The sequence below is a fragment of the Schistocerca americana genome, chromosome 8 (genome assembly GCF_021461395.2).
Source record: "Schistocerca americana isolate TAMUIC-IGC-003095 chromosome 8, iqSchAmer2.1, whole genome shotgun sequence".
In the NCBI taxonomy this organism is placed as follows: Eukaryota; Metazoa; Arthropoda; class Insecta; order Orthoptera; family Acrididae; genus Schistocerca; species Schistocerca americana.
The window spans coordinates 319,633,586-319,660,006 of NC_060126.1; the positions used below are offsets into that span (position 1 = coordinate 319,633,586).

The following is a 26,421-nucleotide window of genomic DNA, read 5'->3' on the forward strand; positions in this document are numbered from 1 at the left end:
CCTTTGATAATCGCTGATTGTTGTGTGTTCAGTAGTAGTTTCCCAACCCAAGCTCTAGGGGGTGCAATGACTTTGTCCATGGTCCCTCTTTTGGCAAGGCCGTTGGCAGAATGAGGATAGTTCTTTATACCAGTAGTCTATAGTTACCAGAGCAGAATCTAATAAGCAGCGGCTGGTATCGCCTTTGGGTTAGTAATCAAAGGTATTAATCTGTACACCATGCTGTCCATCACAACTGAAATGTTAAAATAAGTATGACCTAGTGCCGTCAACTGTACGATAATACTGTATATGACGAAATAAATCTCGGGTGAACGGCCTGGTATGAGTGTGCATAGGACACAATATTTCGGCAATCCATCACGTTGATATCATCAGGTGCGCTGATGTACAGACCGGCGGTGGGCGAGTGCCATGTAAGTAAAGGACCATCCCCCTCCCACTCCCCCGTCAGGCGATTCCTATGAGTCGGTGCGGTCCGCACCCCTCGCGTGGTCCAGATACAGCGTCCGTTCTCCCACCGTCTGGGCGCTGCGTCCTAGTTCTTTTCATTCAGGTGGGTCTGCCGGCACTGATCTTGTTATTCTTCCCTCCTCACCTGAAGTCGGTACACTCTGGGAAATATCCGTTTTCTTCTTAATCTGGGTGATCGCAGGTTCCCATGCCTTGCTAAGGCTGTAACCGCTGTCATGATTTAGTTGTGGCTCCCTTACTCTGATCTCTATGGCTTCTTTGATTACACAGTCCCAGTATTTGGAAGTCTGTGTCAGGACTTTGGTTTGGTCATAATCCATGTTGTGGAGCTCCGACAGGCAATGCTCAGTGGTTGCAGACTTACTGGGCTGTTGCAGTCTAGTGTGCCGTTGGTGTTCTCGGCATCGGACCTCAATGGTACGAATGGTCTGCCCTATGTATACACTACCGCATTGGCAAGGTATCTGATAAGCCCCTAATTTACATAGACCAAGGTTGTCCTTGACACTACCAAGAAGGCTCTCGGTTTGGCTCGGAGGACGGAAGATGGTATTCACTTGGGGTTTACGTAAAATGTATCCAATTTTTCTGGATAAGGCCCCACAAAACGGAATAACAGCCAAGGCCGCCTCCTCCTGAGGTTCATCCTCAGTTTCCGCCGGTGGTGCAGGTGTGGGATGTAGAGCCTCCCGAATCCACCCTTCCTTGTAACCGTTCCTCCGAAACACGGTCTTCAGATGGTCCAAATCTTGTTGGAGATTGTCCCTGTCGGAGACGGTGTGAGCTCTGTGTACAAGAGTTTTGAGCACGCCATTCTTTTGTGCCGGGTGGTGGCAGCTATCAGGATGTAGGTACAAATCGGTGTGCGTCTTCTTCCTATACATGCTGTGGCCCAAAGTGCCATCAGCTCGACTTCTAATCAAAACATCTAGGAAAGGGAGCATCCCATTCGTTTCAATCTCCATGGTGAACTTAATATTCTCGGTTTTGGAGTTGAGATGGGTGAGGAAGTCTGCCAGTTTCTCTCTTCCATGTGCCAGATAACGAAGGTATCATCCACATATCTAAAGAAACAGGCGGGCTTTAGATGTGCTGATTCTAGAGCTTCCTCCTCAAAATGTTCCCTGTACATATTTGCGACAACGGGTGGGAGTACACTCTCCATGGCTACTCCTTCTGTCTGCTTGTAGTATTCACCGTCAAATAAGAAGTAAGTTGATGTCACAACATGTCTGAAAAGGTTGGTGGTCTCTTTGTCAAATTTCTGGCTAATGAGTTCCAAGGATTCTTGTAACAGAACTTTAGTCAATAGAGATACCACGTCGAAGCTCACCAGCATGTCAGATTCCTTAAGTACAAGGTTGTTGATGCATCCCAGGAAATCCACAGAGTTACGGATATGGTGTGTACATCTCCCAATGAAGGTCTAAGCAGTTGTTTGAGGTGGTTGGTGAGAAGGTATGTTGGGGCACCAATATTGCCGATAATGGGACGTAACAGAATTGATTCCTTGTGCACCTTCAGCAGTCCGTAAAGTATAGGAGGAACAGCAGCCCTCGGGTGTAGCTTGTTAGCAATCTCGTCAGGGAAGCTGGAATCCTTGAGAAGTGCCAGAGTCTTCCTCTTGACCCTTTTGGGAGAATCGGTGTCCATCTTGCGGTATGCGCTGTCACCATTTAGGTCCCGCATCTTCTCAGCATAATCCTGTCAGGATAGGATCACTGTTGTGTTGCCCTTGTCTACAGGTAATATTACTATGTCTGAATCTTCTCTTAGCTTCCGTATGGCGGCCCTCTCCCTGTAGGAGATGTTCGCTTTCATCAGCTTTGTTTTGGTTAGAGCTCTGCAGGTTTCGCGTCGAACTTCTTCAGCAGCTTCAGGTGGAATTCGAGCAGCTGTTTGTCCTATATATACATGGCGCCGGTGCACCGCCAGTCAGTTCATCTGCGCACCTGATGATGGCATCGTGGTCAATTGCCAAAATATTGTGGCATATGCACCCTCATACCAGGCTGTTCACCCGAGATTTATTTTGTCATAAAATATGCCTGGAGAATTTGAAGAATCACATCACATACCTCTACGGGGAGGAGATGTATCGCAGCATGAAAGGGATCGACAAGCTGCGTAGTCGGAGATGTCGTCTGCTGAGTTCTTTTGTTTTTTTATGAAGTGCCAAGAAGAACTTGTAGTACCAAATTTTGCTAAGGTCAAGCATCACATCAACTTAGCGGCGGCAAGAAGAATCAAGAAACACGCCAGCCTAGCTATGGTACGAAAGAGAGTTCGCTTCACGCGGTGTCGCTTGGACACTACCAACAAAGAACTCCTACAGTTACATCTACAACTGGCCAACCGGTTCAACCCCTGGACGTGGGATTCAGTTGATGGTGTCACGTGGGCGTCAGTGGTCTCAACCCAGAGGAAGTCAGCTGAACGACAGACATCAAAGTTTGAACGTATATCGGAGAAACAACCTTCTGATGGCAGCGGAAAGACCATCATCAATCTCACTAACAAGGAACTGGATGATGACGCTGTTTCTGTTCTTAAGAAAAAATTCAATTTCGCTCCGACTCCTAAAGATGTACCCATTGCTGACATCATTAGCACAGTAGAACAAACAGCTGCTTGACTTCCACCTGAAGCTGCTGAAGAAGTTCGTCGCGAAACCTGCAGAGCTCTAACCAAAACAAAGCTGATGAAAACGAACATCTCCTACAGGGAGAGGGCCGCCATACAGGAGCTAAGAGAAGATCCAGACATAGTAATATTACCTGCAGACAAGGGCAACACAACAGTGATCCTATCCCAACAGGATTATGCTGAGAAGATGTGGGACTTACTTGGTGACAGCGCCTACCGCAAGATGGACACCGATCCTACCAAAAGAGTCGAGAGGAAGACTCTGGCACTTCTCAAGGATTCCAGCTTCCCTGACGAGATTGCTAACAAGCTACGCCCGAGGGCTGCTGTTCCTCCTATACTTTACGGACTGCCGAAAGTGCACAAGGAATCAATTCCGTTACGTCCCATTATCAGCAATAGTGGTGCCCCAGCATACCTTCTTGCCAAGCACCTCAAACAACTGCGTAGCCCTTCCATTGGGGGATGTACACACCATATCCGTAACTCTGTGGATTTCCTGGGATGCATCAACAACCTTGCACTTAAGGAATCTGACATACTGCTGAGCTTCGACGTGGTATCTCTATTCACTAAAGTTCCGTTACAAGAATCCTTGGAACTCATCAGCCAGAAATTTGACGAAGACACCACCAACCTTTTCAGACATGTTGTGACATCAACTTACTTCTTATTTGACGGTGAATACTATGAGCAGACAGAAGGAGTAGCCATGGGGAGTTCACTCTCACCCGTTGTCGCAAATATGTACAGGGAACATTTTGAGGAGGAAGCTCTAGAATCAGCACATCTAAAGCCCGCCTGTTTCTTTAGATATGTGGATGATACCTTCGTTATCTGGCACATGGAAGAGAGAAACTGGCAGACTTCCTCACCCATCTCAACTCCAAAACCGAGAATATTAAGTTCACCGTGGAGATTGAAACGAATGGGATGCTCCCTTTCCTAGATGTTTTGATTAGAAGACGAGCTGATGCCACTTTGGGCCACAGTGTGTATAGGAAGAAGACGCACACCGATTTGTACCTACATGCGGATAGCTGCCACCACCGGGCACAAAAGAATGGCGTGCTCAAAACTCTTGTACACAGAGCTCACACCATCTCCGACAGGGACAATCTCCAACAAGAATTGGACCATCTGAAGACCGTGTTTCGGAGGAACGGTTACAAGGAAGGGAGGACTCGGAAGGCTCTACATCCCACACCTGCACCACCGGCGGAAACTGAGGATGAACCTCAGGAGGAGGTGGCCTTGGCTATTATTCCGTTTTGTGGGGCCTTATCCAGAAAAATTGGATGCATTTTACGTAAACACCAAGTGAAAACCATCTTCCGTCCTCCAAGCAACACCAAGAGCCTTCTTGGTAGTGTCAAGGACAACCTTGGTCTATGTAAATCAGGGGTTTATCAGATACCTTGCCAATGCGGTAGTGTATACATAGGGCAGACCATTCATACCATTGAGGACCGATGCCGAGAACATCAACGGCACACTAGACTGCAACAGCCCAGTAAGTCGGCATTCACTGAGCGTTGCCTGTCGGAACTCCACAGCATGGATTATGACCAACCAAAGTCCTGACACAGACTTCCAAATACTGGGACTGTGTAATCAAAGAAGCCATAGCGATCAGAGTAAGGGAGCCAAACTAAATCATTACAGCGGTTACATCCTTAGCAAGGCATTGGAACCCCCGATCACCCGGATTAAGAAGAAAAATGGATATTTCCCAGAGTGTACCGACTTCGGGGGAGGAGAGAAGAATAACGAGAGCGGTGCCAGCAGACCCTCCTGAACGAGAAAACCTAGGATGCAGCGCCCAGACGGCGGGAGAACGGATGCGGTACCTGGACTGCGTGCTGGGTGCAAACCGCACTGTGACTCATAGAAAGGGCCTGATGGTGGAGCGGGAGGGGTATTGTCCTATATACACATGGCACTGGCCCACCACCAGTCAGTATATCAGGGCACCTGATGATGGCAATGTGGTCAATTGCCGAAATATTGTGTCCTATGCGCACTCATATGAGGCTGTTCACCCAAGATTTATTTCATTATAAAATATGTGTGGAGAGATTGAAGAATCACAATTCTGTATGTATTCCAGGGATAAAAATTTCAATGCTGTGGGTCCAGCACTAAGTCGTAGAGCCAAACAAATTTCATCTCAATTGGAAGAGTGCCAAAGTGACCGTTCTGTGCAAGAAATGAAGCGCTTTGTAGCCAGACTGCCACATATGTTGGCTTCCAAGACTTCACTTGCTAATCGTGAGTACTCTTTAAAAGCAAATCATGAAAGAGTACTGCAAACATGATGTAAAATAGAAAAAAACTACTATAATTTTATCATCAGTTTCTTAAACATTGCTTACTGACAGTATTGAATTATAAATAAGCATCATAATTAGTTCAGCTATGTTATATGTAAAAAACATGTGGTTATTCCAGATACAACTATAGCAGAGCTCATAAAAGAAGTAACAGATTCAGATAGTTTCCTGGAATGCTTGCAAACAGAACAGGAATTCATGAATGGCATTGATACAGATAAAGTTCATCCCTATATAGAGGATTGTATTGCTCAACAGGAGCCTCTTATTAAGGTAAATTCAGCAGACCAACCATAAGATAAGCGAAGATCTCTCTCTCTCTTTCTCTCTCTCTCTCTCTCTCTCTCTCTCTCTCTCTGTGTGTGTGTGTGTGTGTGTGTGTGTGTGTGTGTGTGTGTGTGTGTGTGGGTTGGGGGGGGGGGGGTTCTTCATCAGACGTACTTGAACACAAATGATTAATGTTCAAATATCAAATAACACTAAATAAAAAAGCGTATAGTGTGTGTGTGTGTGTGTGTGTGTGTGTGTGTGTGTGTGTGTGTGTGTGTGTGGCGGGGGGGGGGGGGGGGGGGTGTTCTTTTCATTTGACATTTATGTTTGTGCATGCTTGGTGCATGTAGTTCATAAGATCTCAATGTAGTTACCTTGGACAAGGAAATCAACTGCCTCCGACGTCGTTTCACCCTAGGTTCAAACACCCCATGATCAAGTGGCCCAACCTTCCCATTTAAGCCTGCGTGCACATTTTAAGCAAGTTATCCTACCAAACTGTCACATGACTTTATACAACATGAGGCATACAACTTGAGCTGAAACATTTCAGGCATAACCATCAGACTGCTGTACGTTTAGTAGCTGACAGAATGGACTTCTATCTTTATGGCAATTAGGCAAAGGTGTAGAGAGCAGGAAATGAGGAAGAAATAAGTAAATGTGATGTACAAAAGAACAGAACAACTAAGTAATAATCAAGATAAGTGTGGGATTAGGTTTAAGTGTTGCGATTAATGCTTTATGGTATCAACCTTCCACATTCTGCAGATAATGTATGATAGCACTGCACGGTATACAGAGTCTTCAATGTGCTGCTGTGTAATTAAAATCACTTTCAACATAGTCCTGTTAATGACCACCCTGGAAAGGGTAATGTAATCAAACACAATTACTAGTTAGGTTCATTTTTGTGAAAACCACCACCCATGCAATGATGGTTATGACAGTGACTGTTTCCATCACTTTGTTCCCATAATGACCTTTGTTTACAAATTACAGTTATGAATTTTTCATTGCCCATTGCATGCAACAAGCAGGTCCTATGATTCCGATATAAATCTCTGTGGGATGGGATCTGGTGGCCAGTCACGTGTGAACTCTTCCATCATTGTTAAGTTTATGTTTGGATTGTTGACATGTAGCTGCGTGAATTCAGGCAACTGGAAGCCCTGTGAGTTACTGCCAGTGCGTGTGCACTGTAATTGCTGTGGGCTACAGGATACACAGTTCACCTATGAGATTAACCTGTATTTAACCCAAATGGGATGGTGGTGAGGACGACGATTCGTTTGAGCGTTGTAAGTGTAACAGTAGTCTCTTTCCAAAGCCAGCTATTTTAGTGTAAAGAGTATTTTGTGTTCCACCCTGGAACGTGGCTCGCAAAAGAAATTTTAGTGTAGCATGGAACCATATCTCAGACCGACGAAGTAGGCTGGATCTGAAACGAGTTGATGATAGCCGGCAAATTCAGTGTAATTACAGTGCTAACAGAGAATAATTAGGGGAGAGTTTTATTTCCATTAGATTTGTAATTTGTTAGTAGTAACATCCATGCAAGTCGTTTGAATCAATCAGTCAGATGGTGTTAGAAAAACAGCAATGCAATGTTTCATTCTGAGTCCAGTCATTATTACAAAGTTGGCAGTTACTTAGTTTTCCTGTGAAACTTTTAACTATTTTCAAATTTTCGTTGTTGCTTAAAGCGAGCTTTTTTCGCATGTGGGTGATAATGATATTGTGTTCAAATGCTACAATGCAGCAATATAAATCTATAGGATTATTAAATTGATCTGAGTTTAGTTCCATCAATCGGTGGAAGCACATCAGAATCAATACTAGCCTACAGGTCCACACGAAGCTTTTACAACAGTCTCCCCCTGCGGGTCCAGGGGTTAGAATAGGCCTGAGGTATTCCTGCCTGTCATAAGAGGCAACTAAAAGGAGTCTCTCACTTTTCGGCCCTATAAGTTCAGGTCCCATTTTCTGGTTTGACCTGCCAAATTCTACCTAAGTGGAGGCTATATGGGGAAGGATGCCTTACGTGGTGCACCAGTTATCCATAGTGCTCTTAGATTAGATCTCCTGAACCTCTTCTCGTCATGGGTTTGCATCTCTACCTGCAATTCAACTGTTTGGGCAAGGACACTTTCTCTGGTACGTCATCTTGTTCTGTTGTCTTCTGTCCTCTTTTGCCCCGTATCACAGTATTGGATTTCTCTGCACCCAATATCCAGCATTGTAGCTAGTCCGTTGTGGTGGGGACATCGTGTACCCATTTGGTGGTAGCCCCCTGACAATACAGGAATTGGACTGCTGTTGCCTGAGCTGTAAACTCCCCACATATGCCAAAGAGTAGATGCCTGTCTTCCTGGGACATCAAGACTCCCAGCAATGGCCATCACGCCAGGTGGCCTTTGCTGTGGCTGCGTGGCACCTGTGGTGAGAGCCCCTGATCGGAGTGGGTGGCATCAGGGCGGATGACCTGCAATGAAGTGGACTAAGTCATCTTTTGCTGGGGATCAAATGGCCCCTGCAGTCTCTAAGAAAGGAAAGGTTGATTTCCATGCTACCAAGTATGACCTTAAATCGTTTTCCTCCCTACCAACACCTTGGAAGGAACGTAGGGCTTCATGGAGACAAGATCCATATTCGCCACATTACTTAGTGCGCAGCAGAACCCATGGGTACTCCTTTCTGGAAATGAAGCCTCTGTTTTTTGTTGACCACTCAGAGGATAAGTTTGGGGAAGTGACAGCGCTGTCCAAAATGCACAATATGTCGGTTTTCATTCAGATGGCATCACCAACCCAGTCCCTAGCATTACTCGCCTTTGACAAGCTGGGTAATATTTCTGTTTTGATCACTCCCCACAAAAGCCTCAGTATGGACCAAGGAATTATTTTTCATCGTGACCTCCTGTGACAGTCGGATGACAAGCTACATGCCAATTTAGAATGGTGGGGTGTTTATTTTGTCTGGTGCATTTACAGGAACCCAAAGACAATGGGGTTGCCACCAGTGCATTCATCTTGGCTTTTGAGGGTGATTCATTGCCTGAAAGGGTCAAGGTGATGGCTTATTGATGTGACGTCAAACCCTGTGTCCCCCCCCCCCTACACGGTGCTTAAAATGTTGGAAATTCAGGCACATGTCCTCTCTGTGTCCTTCTAGCTCCACATGTAGAGATTGCAGACATTCGCTACATCCGAATACTCCATGTATGCCTCCTCCCATCTGTGTGAACTGTGGACAGCATCACTCCCCATGCTCGCTGGACTGACCAGTGCTCCAAAAGGAACACAAAATTATGAAGTGCAAGACCCTGGACAGGTTGTCTTACCGCAAGGATAAACTCAAATATGAAAGACTTAACCCTGTTCCCATGCAATCTTCTTATCATGCCGCCGTGATGGCTGACTGGGATTCCATGCCATTACGCCCACCATCTCAGGTTACTCCAGTGGGCCGTCAGGGCCGCCCATCTTCCTACCCCCCCCAGTTGGCTGGTGGCATGTCTTCTTCTGTTGCTCTCAAAACTTCTACTTTGGGAGCATCACCTCCCAATGTACCAGTGACATTGGTCCCCTCCCCCCAGCTGGAGAAGAAACGGCCCTCTCCGGCTCATCTTATGCAGAAGTAGGCCCTTGGGACTCTACCTTCCCCCCCAGTGGTCCAGTGGACACCAACCAGTGGTTGAAGAGCCACTGGCTGCTGGTCAAAGGCGCTTCCAGGTCTTCCCCTGTCCCTGAAGCGACTTCCGAGAAGCCCTCCCAGCAAGCCCCTAAGGAGCAGCGAGGGGGCAAAATTTAAAAAGAAGTAGTTGTCGAAGAAACAGGAGCCTCCAGTGGCCCTTACGCCAGCACTCCCCCACAGCTCTACGTATGAGAATGAGGTGTAGATTCTGGCACCCCCTGAGGACCTAGAACTCGCCGATGCCTCGGATGCCATGGTACTGAATGCCAACACTCACCCAGTGGTGACAGGTGATGCTGAGGCCTAATTTGCCTCCTTGGTCACTCCCTGCCACCGCGAACGACAGAAAGTGTCATTCTACACTGGAACTGCGGTGGGTTTTCCTCCCTCCTGGCTGAGTTACATCAACTTCTAAGCCGTATCCCAGCTTTTAGCATTGTCCTTCAAGAGACCTCGTTTCCTCCAACGTGGACCCCCACCCTTCGTGGCCATCAGGGGTACTACAAAAACCATCCTGCGTATGACAGACTGTCAGGTGGAGTATGTATTTTCATCCTTACCTCTGTCTGTAGCAAACCTGTGCCCCTTCAAACACCTTTAGAAGCTGTGGCTGCCAGGGTGAGGACAACGCAGGAAATTACCATCTGTAATGTCTACCTTCCTCCAGGTGGTGAAGCTCCACCCTATGTTTTGGCTGCAGTCATTTCACAACTTCCCCCATGTTTTCTCCTTCTGGGTGATTTTAATGCCCATAACCCTTTGTGGGGTGGAGCTAAGGTTAATGACTGTGGCAGAGATGTTGAGGACCTACTCATTCGCCTCAACATTTGCCGTCTCAATACAGGTGGCCCCCACACATTTCAGTGTGGCACATGGGACATATTCAGCCATTGGTCTCTCAGTTTGCTGTCCAGGCCTTCTCCCAGCTATACACTGGAGAGCACATGACTGCCTGTGTGGTAATGACCACTTCTCCATCTTCCTGCCACTCCCCCGGCATCATGCCCATGGACGCCTACCCAGATGGGCTTTAACCAAGGCAGATTGGGAAGCCTTCACTGCTGCTGTCACCATTGAGTCTCCCCCACATTGTGCCATCAATGTGGTGGTTGAGCAGGTTACTATAACAATCGTTTCTGCGGCGGAAAACATGATCCTTTGTTTATTAGGGTGCCCCCAGCGAAAGACAGTACCTTTGTAATCGTCTGAAACTGCTGCAGTCATTGAGGAGGCTCTACAGTGACATACGTGGCACCATTCCCTGCAGTACCTAATAGCTTTTAAATGGCTCCGTGCCGGCATTTGACAGCTTATAAAGAGATGGAAACAAGAGTGTGGGGAGAGATGCATCTCGAACATTGGGTGGAATATGTCACCTTCCCAAGTCTGATTGGAAATCAAACGTGCTTTTGGGTACCAGACCCCAACAGGTGACCCTCACAGTAACATCACTGGCGTCTTATCTACCATCACAAACGTGATTGCCGATCACTTTGCTGAGCACAATGCTTGAGCCTTGATGTCGGAGAATTACTCCCCAGCCTTTCGCACCCTCAGATGGCAGATAGAAAGGAAAGCCCTCTCATTCACAGTGACCCCTGTAATGCCCCATTTACAGAGTGGGATCTCCTCAGCACCGTTGCACATTGCTCGGATACAGCTCCTGGGCCAGACTGGATCCACAGTCAGATGATTAAACATCTCTCGTCTGACTACAAGTGACATCTCCTCGACATCTCCTTATCATCTTCACCGGATCTGGTGCCATGGCATCTTTCCATCACAATGGCAGGAGAGCACCATCATTCCAGTGCTCTAACCCATTAAAAGCCCACTTGACGTGCATGCCACACATTGGCCCATCAGCCTCACCAATGTTCTTTGAAAGCTGCTGGAATCTGTGGTGTGTCAGTGGTTGTGTTGGGTCCTGGAGTCACGTGGCCTACTGGCTCCGTGCCAGGGCGGTTTCCACCAGGATTGCTCCACCACTGATAATCTTGTGTCCCTCGAGTCTGCCATCTGATTAGCCTTTTCCAGCCACCAACACCTTGTTGCTGACTTTTTTGATTTATGAAAAGTGTAAGATACCACTTGGCGACATCATATCTTTGCCACATTATACGAGTGGGATCTCTGAGACCCACTCCTGAATTTTATACAAAATTTCATGTTGCTTCATACTTTCTGTGTCCAAGTTGGTACCTCCCGTAGTTGCCCCTATATCCAGGAAAATGGGATCCCACGGGGCTCTGTATTGTGTGTATCTCAATTTTTAGTGGACTTTAACGGTCTAGCAGCAGATGATTTCTGCATTTCGTACTGCTCCACCAGTGCTGGTGTTGCTGAGTGGTGCCTACAAGGAGCCATCCACAAGGTGCAGTCATGGGCTCTAGCCCATGGCTTCCAGTTTTTGGCCACAAAGTCATGTGTTATGCACTTCGGTCGGCATTGTACCATTTATCCGGAACCAGAACTTTACCTTAATGATGATCCACTTACTGTAGTGGCGACATGTCGATTCTTAGGGCTGGTTTTCTACACCAGATCGACTTGGCTTCCTCACCTTCGTCAGCTTAAGTGGAAGTGCTGGCAGCACCTCAATGCCCTCCTCTGCCTGAGCAACACCAGCTGGAGTGCAGATTGCTCTACACTGCTGCAGCTCTACAGAGCTCTTGTCCAATCCCACCTTGACTATAGGAGTGTGATTTATGGTTCGACGGCACTCAGCATTGCATTTGCTCGACTTTGTGCACTACTGTGGCCTTAGATTAGTGACAGGAGCTTTCAGGATGAATCCAGTGACCAGTGTGCTGGTGGAGGCTGGTGTCCCTCCACCGCAGATCAGATGTGCGCAGCTGCTCACCAGTTATGCAGCACACATTCATAGTTCCCCTGAGCATCTGAATTACCATCTCCTTTTCCCACCCGTGGCAGTCCATCACCCGCATCAGTGGCCCAGATCGGGGCTAACAATTGGGGTTGACATGCGGTCCATTTTCTCAGAACTGGAGGCCTTCCCTTCCCTTCCCCACCTCTACTTGCGGTCCGTTCACGTATGCCTCCATGGTGTACGCCTCAGCCGCAGCTTCGTCTGGACCTTTTGCATGGCTCTAAGGCCTAAGTTAACCCCGTAGCTCTCTGCTGTCACTTCCTCTCAGTTCTTCACATGTACCGAGGCAACAAAGTTGTTTACACCGACAGCTAGATGGCTGTTGGTCATGTCGGCTTTGCGTATGTCAATGGAGGACATATTGAACAGCATTCCTTGCCTGATGGCTGGAGTGTTTTCACTGCGGAGCTGGTGGCTATTATCTCATGCTCTTGAGCACATCCATTCATGCCCTGGGGAGTCGTTTCTTCTGTGTACTGACTCCTGAAGCAACCCACAAGCTATCGACCAGTGCTACCCTCGTCACCCTTTGGTAATGACCATCCAGGAGTCTATCTATGCCCTGGAGTGGTCCAGTCGTTCAGTGGTGTTTGTCTGGACCCCAGGACACGTTGGAATCCCAGTCAGCGAACTTGCTGACAGGCTGGCCAAACAGGCTACATGGAGCCCGCTTACGGAGATCAGCATTCCCATAACTGACCTGCATTATTTTTAAGCCCCAAGGTTTTTTCAGCTTTGGGAGGTGGAATGGCATAGTCTTAGTATGCACAAAAATCTGCATGTCATTAAGGAGACTACAAATGTGTGGAAGTCCTCCATGCGACCCTCTACAGGGACTCTGGTTGTCTGCCAGCTCCACATTGGCCAACCCACGGATACATCCTGTACCATCAAGACCCCCCCCCCCCCCCTCAGTGTCTGTGCAGTGCCCGGCTGACAGTGGCCCATATCTTGTTGAGCTGTCCTTTGGCTGCCCTGCGATGGAATCTTCAGCTACCGGTCTCGTTATCATTAATTTTAGCCGACAACACCTCATCAGCTAATTTAGTTTTATGTTCTATACATGAGGGTGGATTTTATCTTTCTATCTCATTTTTAGCGCATGTGCTTTGTCTCTCTTTGTTCTTCACCCTAGTGCTTTTAGGCTGGATTTTTTAATGTGTCGCATAGTGGCTGGCTTATCCTTTTTATTCTTGTGGGTGACCAGCCACGGTCATCTGCTCTCTTGTTTTTATCCCTTCTACCTGTTTCTTTCGTCTCTCTCTGGTTTTCTTGTCCAGTTTTGTCCATTTTAGTGTTTGTTGCCCTTATGTCATTCTTCTTGTTTTTCCTTTCTTCCAGCATTGTTTTTTGTGTCTCGTTTGTTTTACTCTCACCCTTGTGGAGTTATTTTAATCAGAACGTGTTTTTTGTGTGTCGTTTGTTTTACTCCCACCCTTGTGGAGTTATTTTAATCAGAACGAGGGACCGATGACCTAGCAGTTTGGCCCCTTTCTCCCTCTTTTAACCCAACCAACCAAACTACAACAGTCACAACAGCAGAGTGAAGTGCACACCCAGACTGGGCAGTGTCTGTACTCCCTTCCCCATGTTGCCTCATTCGACTGCAGCCTGCCAGCTCCAAGCATTCCTGATCAGGTGTGCCATACCTGAGCACAGTGTGCTAGAGTGGTGTGTGCAAGCAAAATCCCCAATGTTACAGACCCCTTTTTTTCTTTGTGTGTTTGTTCAAGTACTCAAAAGATGTAGTTCTGACCACAGTATTTTTTTACATGCATACATCTAATCTTATATAAAAAGCAGTTCTGGATGTGAGCTGCAGAATTTTGTTGTCAGTTTTTCAATAAATATGTTTGGAGAAATCATTGCCCGTAAACTTCATGTGATGAAAATGTGAAAAAGAGCTTAGGAACTAAGGCAATATTTATGTTTCTGGATCACATTTCATGAAAGGAAATGTAATCATCATCATTTCAAAAATAGTTTGAACAAATTCCACTTCCACTGTTGTATAGTCTGCAAAGGGAATGGTATGCTTGGAAGGTCAAAGATGCATTTTGGGACTACTTGAGATAACCTCTGTTCCTTTATCCTTTGTATGTCTTCCTCTGGAGGTCAGGGAGGGGGTGGGGCAGACTGTAATAAATTTAAATTATAGGAGTAAAACATTGCAATACAACCTCCACCGCCAAGTTATTGACTATGAGACATCTGAAATGGTGGGTAAGCTGCAAGGTGACAAATTTATGGTGTAAAGCAGTAGCGTTGATTGGTTCTGGATGACATGGCAGTCATATAGTAGACCAACATATAGTAGGCAGGTTTTGTGGAAGATATGCTCCTGAATATGTAACAATGATGGAAATTCGGGGATGGACCAATACGTGAAATAAGAGAAAAGCAACCACTCACCTGTAGTGGATTGATGTGTGGAGCACAGAAACCCACAACTGAAAACAGCACTAGTTTTTGAGCACTGGCTCTTTTTCTAGCAGAAGTACACACACTTAGATACACGAATACACATACACCCAAACGCACACTCCCATGGTCATGACAAGATTGATGATTGATACCTGATTATTGAAAGCTGTTGCCTGGGCTGATGGAGCTGAGGGCGCAAGGAGTTGATAGCCGGAAAAGGGTGGGAGGGGGACAAAGGAGAGAAAGTTGAAGATGATGGGGAAAAGGGAGAATAGAGAGGGGGGGAGGGGGGGGGGTTAAGAGTGATGGGAGAAGACAGTGCAATATCTGGATGGAGAAGAATGATCTGGAAGAAGAGTGAAGGGAAAAGGTAAGATGAGGCGGTGGAAAAAGGGCAGCAGAGTTTCGAGCCAAGGGGATTGTGTGAGTGCAAGAGATGTTTGAGACACAATTATGATCTGTGTAGTTCAGAGAAAATTGTGCTGGAAGGGAGTATGCAGATGGCCTGTGCACTGAAGCACTTGTTGTCATTTGTGTTGTGGTTTGCATTATGTTCCGCATTGCAGTTTGTCACAGTTTCACAATGGCTGTTCTTAAGAGTTACAGTTGGTTACTTGTCATGTCTATGTAGAATGCTGTGCAGTATTTGCAGTATAGCTGATGTATAACATGACCACTTTCACACATGGCCATATCTTCTATTGGATAGGATATACCTACGACTGGATTGCAGTAGAAGATGGTGGATGGTTGTACAGGCAGTTTCTGCATATGGGCTGATGCCAAAGGAATGACCCCTGGGTTGCAGGGTTGGGTGCAGGATTGGAATAGAAATGGCCTAGGACATTCTGTAGGTAATGTAAATGGCAGAACATTAATTTGGCAGATGTGGGTAGGATATCCTTCATTTCAAGACATGACAGTAGGTAGTCTGAAGCCCTGAAGGAGCATGAGATTGAGCTTTTTAAGGCCAGTGTTATACTGGGTGATTAGATGGGTGCTGTTCGGCAACTAGTTAAAATGTATAGTGGTGTCAGAGGAATTGATGGCAGGGGTGATCTGTTTATGGATGACCTGGGTAGGATCTTGTCTGACAGTGAAGGTTCTGCTTTCCATGACAGATGCAGCATCCACAGGTGGTGACATTGTAAGGATGAGACTTTTTGACATGGAATGGAAGACAGCCGTCATAGCAGAGGTACTGTTGGCAGTTGATCATGGGTTATGGTTCATTCTCTTGTGGTCAGCCCAGTTGCAAGACCTGTCCCGTACATCTACCCACAACTTCCAAACACAGTGGTCATGGGTTATGGCTCATTCCCTTGTGGTCAGCCCAGTTGCAAGACCTGTCCCATACATCTACCCACAACCTCCAAACACAGTTCAGTTCCAGGCATCTCCTATCCAGTAAAATGTAGGGCAGTGTATGAAAGCAGTCATGATAATACGCTATGTAATCAAAAATATCCGGACACCCCTAAAAAATACATTTTTCATATTAGGTGCATTGTGCTGCATCCTACTGCCAGGTACTCCATATCAACGACCTCAGTAGTCATTAGACATCGTGAAGAGAGGGACACTCGGCAGAATTCGTAGTCTTCGAACATGGTCAGGTGATTGGGTGTCATTTGTATCATACATCTGTATGTGAGATTTCCACACTCCTAAACATCCCTAGGTCCACTGTTTCTGATGTGCTAGTGAAGTGGAAATGTGAAGGGACACGTACAGCACAAAAGCATACAGGCCTACCTTGTCTGTTGACTGACGGAGACTGCCGACAGTTGAAGAGGACCGTAATGTGTAATAGGCAGACATCTATCCAGACCATCACACAGGACTTCCAAACTACATTAGGTTTCACTGCAAGTACTATGGCAGTTAGGTGGGAGGTGAGAAAACTTGTGTTTCATGCTCGATTGGCTGCTCATAAGCCACACATCATGCCGGTAAATGTCAAATGACGCCTCACTTGGTGTAAGGAGCATAAACATTGGACGACTGAACAGTGGAAAAACGTTGTATAGAGTGATGAATCACGGTACACAATGTGGCGATCTGGTGGCAGGGTTTAGGTATGGCAAAGGCCCGGTGAACATCATCTGCCAGCATGTGTAGAGTGCTAACAGTAAAGTTAGGAGGTGGTGGTGGTGGTATGGTGTGGTCTTGTTTTTCATGGAGGGAGCTTGTACCTTTTGTTGGTTTGCATCACACTATTACGGTACAGGCCTACATTGATGTTTTGAGCAACTTCTTGCTTCCTTCTGTTGAAGAGCAATTCAGGGATGGTGACTGCATCTTTCAACACAATCGAGCACCTGTTCATAATGCGCGGCCAGTGGCGGAGTGGTTACACGACAATAACATCCCTGTAATGGACTGGCATGCACAGAGTCCTGACCTGAATCTTATAGAACACCTTCAGGATGTTTTGGAATGCTAACTTTGTGCCAGGCCTCACTGACCGACATCGATACCTCTCCTCAGCGCAGCGCTCCGTGAAGAATGGGCTGACATTCCCCAAAAACCCTTCCAGCACCTGATTGGACAAATGCCTGGGAGAGTGGAAGCTGTCATCAAGACTAAGGGTGGGCTAACACCATATTGAATTCCAGCATTACCGATGGAGGGCGCCATGAAATTGTAAGTCATTTTCAGCCATGTGTCCAGATATTTTTGATCACATAGTGTATATCAACTATGTGCAATTTCTATACAGCATTCTATTTGGGCCTGAAAAATGACCAACTGTGTATTCACATGAATGGCCACTGCCAAACTGTGGCAAACCACAGACTTCACATCCAGTTGCCAAACATGCTGTACACCACTACACAAATGACTTCAACAGCTGCTTCACTATGTGGGCCATTTGTGTATTCCCTTCCAGCACAAGTTTCTCTGAACTATGTGAATGGAAATTCTCTCTCCAACATACCAAGCACTCTCAGAATCCACCTGACATTTACCTCTGCTGTCCTGTTCCCACCACATCACTATATCTATTCCCTTCACTCTTCCGTCTATATCGCTTCATCTCCATCCTGATCATGCACTGTCTTCTACCGTCCTCTCCCCCCACGAGCGGGCACATTCTCTCTCTCTCTCTCTCTCTCTCTCTCTCTCTCTCTCTCTCTCTCTCTCTCTCTCTCTCTCTGGCAATAATACACCCCCTCCTCTGACTCCTGTTTTGATTCTGAATAGCTCAAAAAGTCCTCCCAAAAAATTAACTTTTGATGTGTTGTTCAGGGTTTGTTTGAAAAGTTCCTTTATTTTTTTTGTCAGTGTGGAATTCCTCTAATAAACAGAACTGCACATGCTTGTCTACAGAATAATATGTCTTTATGAAATCAACAAAAATTACTACATTTGTTTACTTTTGTGAATGTGGATACTGATATTAAATTATAGAATTTGTTTCTGCAAATGATATCCATTTTTAAACCCACCTGGTACTCTTTAAATGAGCTGTTTGGAATTACAACTATATATTCCATTTAGTTATTATTCCATCCTAGACTTTCCATTATTTAATTTTGACTAAATGGTCTGTTTATTTTTCCAAGTTATTTAGTAGGGCTTGAGAACAGAGTTACAGCTGACTGAACATGAGTAAAGTCCTCTGTAATTGTTTATATATGATTTGTCCTCTTTCATATGAAGTGGTGAATTAATGCCCACGTCCATTTTTTGGGATATTCTCACTACACAAAATACCCTGTAATATTTCTTGATGAACAACCACCACCACCACCACCACCAGTCCTCATTTTGCTTCTACTAATGAAAAGATCTGTGTCTCCCCTCTACTGCTGTCTGATAATTTATGTATGAACAAATTCGCTACCATATTTGAAGATCCCCCATTTTGAGGCTTTTCTTCTATGGTATAGATATTTGATGTGAGCCTCTGGTTTGTTATACAGTGTGTGTCTGCTAAGAGCTGTCAGGTGCATTTTCTCTGGTGTTTGAACAGCCATTTGCAATTTCGTTTTTTCATTGTGCCGAAACAGATAGTGCTCATCATGTCTTTTGTGCGACTCCCAGTTTCAATAGAAAGTGCCAGTTAGTTTCCCGTTACAAACAAAATTATTTTTGAAGTAGAATTTTATGTGTCTATTTGACAGAGCAGTCTCAGAGTATTCTAGTCCAATATTCATTTTATAGATGTGTATTAACTGGAACAGTAAAACACTAAGAACAGCAAGTACTCCAGCAGTGACAGCACTGCTCTGGCCTGCACTGAGTGGTTGCCAAGCATTCAGCACTACTGAGTTGCTGCTGGATTGCTGTTCATTGTTCATGTTTTAATGTCCCTGTTAATACATATTGATAAAATGAAAATCAGACTAGGCTAATCAGCATGTGAAATTTCGTTTGAAAAATAATCTTGTCTGTAATGGGAAACCAACACTGTCGCATGAAAGATGTGACGAGCAGTAATTGCTGGGCTTGATTCCAGCACGCATTGCAAAAACAAAATTGCGGGCGTCTGTGGAAACACTGGAGAAAAGTGTGCCCGATGACTCTTAGGAAACATACACAGTATAGGTAGGTGAGACTCACTTTATGCAAAAAGGGTGTGTTTAATGTTATATCATTGTGTCTTACTAACTAGACGCCTATGCTCCACACAAAGGCCTTGTCAAGATTGTAGAAATACCTATAGGATTGCTTCTGTTTCTTAGCTCAGGCAGGACTTCATTTCAGAGATCACAAATTGCTTTCTCTACAGAGAGTGATTTACAAAAGCTAAACTAAGAAGCGCGTAAAAAGTTATACTATGAAAAATAAATCAGTGTTGTGTTGTAAGCTGTTTAATCAAAAGTTTTTGAAAATGTTGTCGGAAATTAAGTGGGTCTGTATTTAGTGGTAATTTGTTTGTGACTATTTTTATGGATTGTTCTCAGTCTGCATATTAAAGACGGTAAGAAAATATGCCTCAAGTCATTACTTGATTACCAGTGTTGTACCACTGCTTTTCTTAGCCTAGCAAAAGTGTCCCATGACTGACTTAGTAGAAAATCGTCATGGCAGAGTGACACAAAAAACTAGCTGTGGGGGCCCGTATGCACTCTTACACAAGAAGTCATGATGAGACTATGCTGACATTGTAGAAGTCATCAACCATGTCTTCTGAATAGCGAAGTTGCGACACCATCACAGCACAGCTGTGGCTGTGATACAACTGGTGTAGCGGAAGGATTGGAACAGTAGGCAGACATGTCATGATTGTCCAACAACCATGCCTTGTGCTTCGGTTGTGTTGTGGTTTAGGGAAGAAAAATGCTGCCATTCAGAAACAGTATTGGACCATGCTTTGTACTCTGCACACTTTTGTCCATCCTGCACTGAGGCACATATCTGTCCAACTAACGTGGCTGACTTTGCAGAACCTGTCGTAACGGAGTGCTGACCAGCTGCCTTGGAGCTGGTGTGACGCTACACCACTGGAGTGCTGACCATGTAACCTCACTGCCTACTGGGCGAGGAGATGCTATACTCTGGCTGAGGCAGCGCTGCATGCTGGCCCTGACAAGAGGCCACTTGCTGATCTAAGCACACTCCACCAACCAAGAGTAGCATGTGTCTTGGGTGTGCTGAACGTCACTTGGCAACACTGACTGTTCTATCTTTCTTGTGAAATAATTGTATTTATGTAATTACTGATTTTATGACTGGATATTGCACATCCTCCTGGTCCCTACCCACTGCCTCGCTTCAAGCAGACATTGGACGGGGAAGTAAATGTCATGATATCTAGAAGGAAGGCCCCACCACCCACCATAGATGCCCACATTCGATATAAGAAGTTGCCACGGGAGCGTTGACAACCACTGTCAGTGGATGGAGAAATAGTTGATGCTTCTGTCTACATTTGGTGTCAGAAGTGGCCATATGGACTGAGGACAATGTCAACACACAGTGTATATTGTCATCACCACAGTAGAGTGAACAGACCGCCCCCCCCCCCCCCCCCCCCCCCCAAGTATCTTGGTGAATCAGTTGGTCTTCTACCTGATATTCAATTGTGTTTTTGCCTGCAGATTGTGTCATTAGGATTGGACGATGATTTGAGGTTATGTCCATTGAATTATGAAAGGAGCATATGCTAGTGTGTGCCTAATTAGTGTTGGCATATAACTTATTGTGAGGAAGGGGTATTACCCATTGTTTGGAAGCATATAAAGTGTTAGCCATGAGTAGACACTCTTGTGGAGAAATTTGGTTACAGCAAAAAGAGTTATGATAGTCTTACATTGAAGTATCCTTTCCATCCTATTTTGTTTTCCTGTTTATTTGTTTGTTGTGTTTTAGATAAAGATTTCACAGTGTTTGTGTTGGAAACATGGGATTACTTTAGAGGGAACTTTGTGAGCTGTAGCAGTTCAATTATCTCAGTTGAGAGCAAATGCACATAAGCAATTGAAGGTTAGAAGAGGTGACAGGACTTTGTCCGGTTTACCTGCTTCCGCACTGGGTCAAACTCCCATTGGTCTAGTTAATCCGTTGCCAGTTTTGTAAACAGAAGACAGGAAAGAAATGAAGAGAGGGCAGCTAGATGTGCAGAGCAGAGTATTGATCAAGGGGTAAATTACTGCAAGCTTCAGAAGAGGAGAAATCAAATAAAGATAGTACTTGAATGAAAGCAGTCAAGGAAAAGAAGTTAATATGCAGAGTTTCATTGCAGCAGAAAGTACTAAGATTGTAGAGGTTAAGGAAAATAATGTGCAATTTTCAGCTCTATGTCTTCTGTTAATTCAGATTCTATATCAGGTGTAGTGCCAGACAAAGTAAATATGTGTTCTACATAGATAGATAGATTTTATTTATTATAGAACACAAGAATCTATAAATATTATTTATTGCAGCATTGAAATAAAGTAGGCAGATACTGGTCCGTTTTTGAGGAACTAAATTGATCAGCATTTGAATTGTAAAATATTTACCTCACTTTAATTCCACTATGTTTGTAGTGTATGTGATTATGATTGTAACTGATAAAACGAAGATACTTGTTCATTTTACATATATTCTTTCATTAATAAAGATTTTTTTGTAATTTTATAACATTTTCAGAATACGCAACTGTATTGTGAGAGATACATCCTATGTTGTTCGTAGAACATCTTGCAGAGACTTCTGTAAAAAAACTTTGTAAACTCCGTTTAATCGTATATGTGCTTACTAATGTCAATTATAATTGTTTCTCTCTTCGTAAAAACAAAAATAAATAAATAAATAAATCAATAAAAATAGACAAAGACATGATATGGAAAGTGATGGTGTATACTAATAATAATAATAATAATAATAATAATAATAATAATAATAATAATAATAATAAAACAGTATCTGCATAAACTTAAAGTACTGGGGTACTCTTGCATTCAACAGTTTGTTAAAGGATATTTAGTGTCTAGTGGGTGATATTGTGTGGTTTGAGTACACTAAAGAAGTTTGCCATGAGCAACTCCCAACTACTTCATTGAAAAGAAACCCCATACTGTATTCGTTGTGCAGGACTTTGTAGTTTTCCGACCTCCTTCCTGCCTACCAGCCATCACATTACAGTCACAGAGACTGGCAACTGTAGAGACTAGGGAAACAGGCAAACTACACAGCAGACTATAATTTTCAACTGAAAAATATCTCTCTCTCTCTCTCTCTCTCTCTCTCTCTCTCTCTCTCTCTCTCTCTCTCTCTCTCTCTGTGTGTGTGTGTGTGTGTGTGTGTGTGTGTGTGTGTGTGTGTGTGTGTGTGTGTGTTTGAACCTTTCACATCATATTTGTAATCTTACGTTAGTTAAAATGAGGTATAAAATTTTAAATTTTCAAGATTTGGTGAACAACTTAACTAGTTGCCACATTGTAGGGATGTGAAAACACACTCTCAGAGCACTTTCTGTTTTAAAATGTGTGAACCATAAGACAAGGGAAGTGGCTGTAACACCCTAGACTTCTGTCATCGTTATGCTGATGATGTGTTGGTTTCACTTTCAGAAAATCATGAATGTCATCTTAAGAAGTTTTCTTCTGCTTTGTGGACCATGGCATACAGCTAGATCCCCCCCATCCCACAAAAAAAAAAAAAAAAAAAAAAAAAAAAAAAAAAAAAAAAACCTGCCACGGCATACACAAACTATCGAATGGGTCACCATCCCGAGAGAGTGTCCAGTCCCAACAACGGCACAACAAGAACTGGGTTGATATCTAGGCATGATAAACTTCTGTCACTGCTTTATTCTTGTGCTGTTGAAGTCCAGGCACCACAGCTTGCAGTTCTAGCTGTCTGCACAGTGTGTGGTTCCAAATCTCTCACAGGAGGTTTTGAGGCATGCCAGGCAAGCCTCAAGCAGGCTTCACCACATGCACATCTTGCTGATCTTTCAGACGCTTTAGCTTATTCTGTGGATACAGTTCTGCACCAGTACGTCAAGAACCCAAAAAAGGAAGATTTTTTTTTTTCTCTCCAAAAAGCTGTTAGAATAATGGTGCTCTTTGCCTTCATACTATATGTTCTTCCTGGATGCCTATAAAAGCAAAAAAGTTTTTTGTTTATTGTTGATAGTCACATTTTCACTATATACATCAGCCGTTGACCACTGACGATCACAGTTTCGCAGCTCCGGAAGAACTATCCATCAGTCCACCTGAACCACTGGAATTTCATTGCCCAGTTCACAACTCATATTGATCACATCAGTGCCACCAAAAATGTGGTTGCTGATGCTCTGTTCAGCATCGCATCATGTCTCAGCCAAAAGATTTCAATGATCTAGCAATGACACTGAACTACCATACAGAATTGAAAGACTTGCTACAAGGAACACTGACCCTTCAATTGCAGCACCTACATAGCAGTGTACTGTGATGAAGCCAAATGCTGGTCACAGCCGAGCAGACCCCCATCACTAGGCTCCCATGCTGTGCTTGATTTGTTATGGTACCATTACCTCTGATGAAACAAATAATGTTTTAAGATTTTTTAAAAAGTACTGGAGCCTCCTTTTTTATAAATCAAGCACTACTTCTTTGTATTAAAGTCCTTGGATGGACTGTCATCCAGCAAGAACACATGGTATCAAGCCGCTGCTGACACATAACTTTGTATGACCTGCTGTGCAGGAAGACTGTCACTCATAAATCCAGGAATTTGTCACCTTCCATATGTAAACAGTGATACAACTTGTGCAGGCACTGCTCAAAAACTCGTTACTCTAAACAAACGTGTAGTGCACATATTTCTGGATCTCATCAGGCCACTAACTGTTTCTAATAACTTCCGCTGTTACCAGACCATGATCAGCAGGTTCCCAAGATGGCCAGAAGCTTTACTACTACAAGATCAGTGGAGAGTATGGCTTGTGCTTTCAATTTTGATTTATGGTGCAAAGGGCTGTCTTTTGGAAAGTGGTGTGGCAAATACTAATATTCTGCACCAAGGGGCCCAGAGCTATTTTAGGTATGATAGCTTTTAGAAAAGGTTGCATACCCAATATTGTTTGAAAATATTCTTTGGGCAATGTGTTACACATGTGTCAAAATATATTGAAGTGTACAGTGATAGGTTTAAGAAGTGGACCCATTTGGTTGCTCAGTTATTTTCCTTGACTATCATTAGAATCCACATGCCAAACAAATTTAGAATCTACAGTGCAGAATTGGATGCAATCATTAATGTTCAGGAACATATGAGATGTGATGGAGGACAAGTTTTGATGTCTTCTCCGGTTCTCTTGATGCCTTAAACTGCTTTCACGCATAGAAAATACTTCAGGTGATTGAAGACTCTCTTATGCATCTAGATGACAAGAGAAAGGAAATGGTATTCTGCTGGTATCAGAGTATGTCAGAATCCATGGAAATAAGGAAGCTGACATTGTAGCCAAGAAAGCTTGTCGGCTGTACTCTATAAAAAATAAAGAAAAGCTGCCCCCTGCCAGCAGCTTCCCCACTGTTGAGCTGCAAGTGTTGGAAAATAAGTTGTGGTCTGTTAAACCAACTTCATTGTAAGGAAGGCTTGCACTCTGGCACTCACGTTATGAAACAGCTCGGTGGCAATCTGATCAGTCACACAAAAATGTTGAGGGGATGGTCATTTTACACAACACTGGCACTAGGAAACATACACCCATATAAAATCAGGTGTATAAATTGTGATGAATCATCTACAGTATTTCTCATTTGTGTTGGTATTCATACAGTCAACACATCCAACATGATTGCTCACAGTATCTGACAGATAGAACTAGGTCAATTGAAGTGTTGTGTGGATCTACGAAATCACCCACCCATCTACACTTTTTGAAATACATCGATGCAAAGGGTGAGGCATAACATTCATCCTAGCCACTACCACAGGTTGCATTAAGGTGCAATAATAGCAGACCACCTCTGGGACATTTTTCCCTCAAGTTAGAAAACCAGAAATGTCATTTGCTAAACCTAATAGCATTAGTTAGTTTTGTGATGATAGTTAATGCCTATGTATGTTTTCATCAGATAATGCACTTGCTCCCAAAGGAAATAGATTTTTCTGTAGTATCCAGTTAATAAATTTGTGTAGCAGTATATATTCATGAAATAGATATATTTTAATATCTGTTAACACAGGTACTCAGGCTACTATGCATGCAGTCTGTCACCAACAGTGGTTTACGCCAGAAAGTCTTGGAGCATTACAAAAGAGACATTCTTCAAACCTATGGTTTCCAGCACATTCTGACACTTAGCAACCTTGAACAAGCAGGACTGTTACGTGTGCAGGTAAGATAATAGCCTAATATTCATCTCAGTAGAGTCCATAATAGAATTCCAAATTGTGTTAAATAACATTTTGAGTGACTCCAGGAGAATGAGAGGATGTGTGTTTGTCATGAAGTGACACAGTGCCGTGACTGAGCATTTCTGCCCGTATGTTTTGAACTGTGTGCTGATATTTTCTCAGTGTGTCACAGTATCATACCACATTGACAGTTTCACTTCTGGGAAGGAACTCAAAAAGCAGAATGCAAAACAACTGTCTGTAGCAGTGGCTATCGTCATTGGCAGAATCTTTGTATTAATAGGGCACAGAAAAGTTGGTTTCCTGCTATGAAAAATGTCTGAACAGTGGTGGCAGCTATGTAGAAAAATTGTATAAGAAATGCCGTTTCTTGTACAAATAAATTTTGGTCTGAAAAATGTTTTTATGAGAGTTTTTCCAAAACAGTACTTAGCTTTCCTACATGTCTTGTATTATACTATTTCCTGCTGGAACTTTTGCCCAGCAGATCGCGAGAAATTGGAAATTGTCTTTTCGGATTTCAAGATGACTTCTGTCTTGTTTCGTGCCAAACAAAAAGGAACAAGGCTGTGCTTTTCCTGTCATCAATGCACAAAACTGCTGAAATCGACACCGCTACAGGCAAGTCTGTTGTAAATTTGGACTACAATGCAACAAAAAGTGGAGTCAATACTGTGGATTATACGTATACATCCTACTCTACACAAAGGACCACAAGAAGATGGCCCTTAGCATTGTTTTTTCGTTATCTTGATATCGCTGGGATAAATTCCCAGGTCTTGTTTTTTGCAAACAATCCAAAGAAAAGATTCTGAAGAAGAACCTACCTAACAAACCTGGCCTTGGCTCTGATGGACTGCCATTTGAAAGAAAGGGCTCAGCTCTCTACTCTACCAT

At 44.1% G+C, this 26,421-nt stretch overlaps 1 protein-coding gene across 1 annotated transcript in view; it reads left to right on the top strand.

Annotated features, from left to right (window-relative positions):
- LOC124545228 (vacuolar protein sorting-associated protein 33A) overlaps window positions 1–26,421 on the top strand; it is a 109,305-nt gene that overhangs the window by 69,728 nt on the left and 13,156 nt on the right. Inside the window, exons 7-9 of the mRNA XM_047124099.1 lie at window positions 5,231–5,391; window positions 5,572–5,726; window positions 25,353–25,505. Of these exons, the coding sequence (XP_046980055.1) occupies window positions 5,231–5,391; window positions 5,572–5,726; window positions 25,353–25,505 (469 nt within the window). The remainder of the gene's footprint in view (window positions 1–5,230; window positions 5,392–5,571; window positions 5,727–25,352; window positions 25,506–26,421) is intronic.